Raw genomic sequence first — 2,812 nt, forward strand, 5'->3', positions numbered from 1 at the left:
ACACATGCTTTTTCTTTATAAAAATTCAGAATCCAGACGAATTAAAATGGGGGAAAGATGGAATTTGGTTTAAAAAAAAAATATATATATATATATATATATATAAATAAATACATGAATGAATGAATGAATTAATTAATTAATACAATTTGGGGAAAAATTAAACTGAATTTCTTAAAAAAAATAAAATGGTATTTGGTTAAAAAATTTGGGGGGGAAAAAACTTGGTTAAAAAATTAAATGGAATTTTTGAAAAAATAAAACAGAATTTGGTAATAAATAAATAAATAAATAAATAATAACATGGAATTTGGGGGGAAATAAAACAGAATTTGGTAATAAATAAATAAATAAATAAATAATAACATGGAATTTGGGGGAAAATAAAACAGAATTTGGTAATAAATAAATAAATAAATAAATAATAACATGGAATTTGGGGGGAAATAAAACAGAATTTGGTAATAAATAAAAATAATATAACATGGAATTTGGGGGGAAATAAAACAGAATTTGGGCAAAAATAAAAGTGTCTTCGGCTTCATGATTTACTCTTCATGTCGCTCCTGAGTCACATGCTGAACTGAATTAAAGAGAAAATCTGATGAATCTTCACATCATGATCACGACCGTCGAGCTCCAAACAGGACAGACACACCATGAAACTGCGTAAAGAACACAGACCTCCACCACACCGTTATGGAGGAGCTTTATGGTTTACTTTGGACCGTCGTGGACCGCTCATCGTTTAGATTCTCCTTCAGTTCAGAGCAGATGACGAGCGGACGCTGACAGACGGCTGATTTCAGCGTTCATGTGTTGATCAGCATGTGTTCTGGGGCTCTAACCCCTGACTGCAGGGCTGCCAGTGCCATCAGAAGAGCTGCTTTATAGTCTTGGGCTTGTATGCTCAAGAGCTTCAGAATATCAGTCTCATGATTCTCCGAGATGTCTGGTTTATCAGCCGTTAGTGTCACTCGGGTGACCGCTGGTCAGCAGCTCGGCAGGACTAGTCTGGTGTGTGTGTTTGCTGGTGAGACACTGGACGCAGACAGGAGACGAGGACGAGAGCTACGCAGCAGGACAGGACAGGAGAGAGGACACACGTCTCTAACACACAGTAACACGGCTCTGTTCAGCAGCTCTGCTCTCCGGCTGGTTCTGCTGTTCTACAGAAACTGATCTAGAACAGCGGTTCCTCGTCCTACAGCTCACAGCTGCATAGTTCTTATACTGTGAAAAATATCATTTAGATTTATATGAAGTTACATTATTGCATTTTTTCCTACTCATTATATTACTGTATTTTTCATTTATTTACTTATTTTCATTTATTTACTTGTTTTAATCACATTTTTTTACTTTAACTCAAATTTTTATTTAGTCACATTTTTTTGTATTTAAATCTAATGTTTATTTATTTATTTTAGCTTTTTAATTTAAAATCTCATTTTTATTTATTTTAATCACATTTTTATGTTTGTTTTAAACCTAATTTTTGTTCATTTATTTTTATTTTAAATCTACTTTTAATTTAATCTAAATTATTTATGTATTTATTTTAAATATCATTTATTTATTTCTTTATTTTAATCACACTTGTATGTATTTATTTAAAATCTTATTTTTATTTATTTGAATTCAATTTTTATTGATTTATTTAAAATCAAATTATTTATTTATTTAATCACGTTTTTATTTATTTATTTATATGAATCACATTTTTGCAAATTTACTTAAAATCTCATTTTTCATTTATTTATTTATGTGAATATTTTATTGATTTATTTAAAATCTCATTTTTATTTATTTATTTTAATCACATTTTTATTTATTTTTATAATTTATTTATTTTTATGTTTTTACACAGTTTTTCTCTGAACCTTCCCTTTGGTATTTTTCTGGCTTCATCTGCCATTTTAAATCTTTTTTTTCCACTGAGCGTGTTGCAGTGCATTCTGGGATTGGCTCCTCCATGAAGCACATGTGATGCTTTATGATTTATATTTCGGGTTTCGGAACAGAGCTCATCTACTCTGATAATCGTCTGTGATTAAACTAAAGAAATGAACCAGTGTGGGAGGTCGAGAGCTGCCGACAGCTGAGAGACACAGGAAGTGAGCCGCAGGAACAGGAAGTACCTTCATGGGCGTGATGTAGGAGGGGTCCACCATGGGCTTGGGCCGGTTGGCCGTGTCGGCTAGCAGACTCTGCCATTGCTGCGGCAGGCCGGTGAACTTCTGCTCGTGCGTGTCTGGACTGCTGGGATATTTCTGGAGGAGCGGATGATGTTTCTGCCTAATGGAAACTCCTCAAATATCCCAGAAGGCCTTTCAGCAGCACTTACAGCTCTGAATCAAATGAGCAGAGATCTATTAATAACCGGCGTGAGTTTCCCTGATGTTCGTCTCAAAGCGTCCGACTTCTGTTACGCCTCTGAAGTGTCAGATCTGGACCCGCTTAACTGTGTGTGCGGTGAGACGGTACATGAGATTACCCATGATGCACTGCAGCAGAGAGAAACATCTACTAAAGCATCGACAATGAGCTTCTGTTTCATTTGGACACTGATACACACCCTGCAACAACTAATCAATAAAATCAATAATGAAAATCATCGACAACGAATGTCATTATCGATTACTCGCGTCTGCCCACCGTGTCAAATTACACACTGAATAATTATTTTCTATGGACGAAATGGATCTAAATGAATCTAATAGTGGAGGAAACAGAGTGAGCTGCTTCAGGAAAGGTGCGTGATCCAAGCTGCCCAAAACATGCGAATGCTTTATTTTTAAACGTCAAGCTA

At 34.9% G+C, this 2,812-nt stretch overlaps 1 protein-coding gene across 1 annotated transcript in view; it reads right to left on the reverse strand.

Annotated features, from left to right (window-relative positions):
• The window catches only part of LOC107712195 (serine/threonine-protein kinase PAK 7-like), a 21,813-nt gene that overhangs the window by 14,113 nt on the left and 4,888 nt on the right, over window positions 1-2,812 (reverse strand). The window contains exon 2 of the mRNA XM_016517355.1: window positions 2,142-2,308. Coding sequence (XP_016372841.1) covers window positions 2,142-2,308 — 167 coding nt within the window. The remainder of the gene's footprint in view (window positions 1-2,141; window positions 2,309-2,812) is intronic.

This window comes from Sinocyclocheilus rhinocerous, unplaced genomic scaffold, assembly GCF_001515625.1.
Source record: "Sinocyclocheilus rhinocerous isolate Xijiao unplaced genomic scaffold, SAMN03320098_v1.1 scaffold2764, whole genome shotgun sequence".
Taxonomy (NCBI): domain Eukaryota; kingdom Metazoa; phylum Chordata; class Actinopteri; order Cypriniformes; family Cyprinidae; genus Sinocyclocheilus; species Sinocyclocheilus rhinocerous.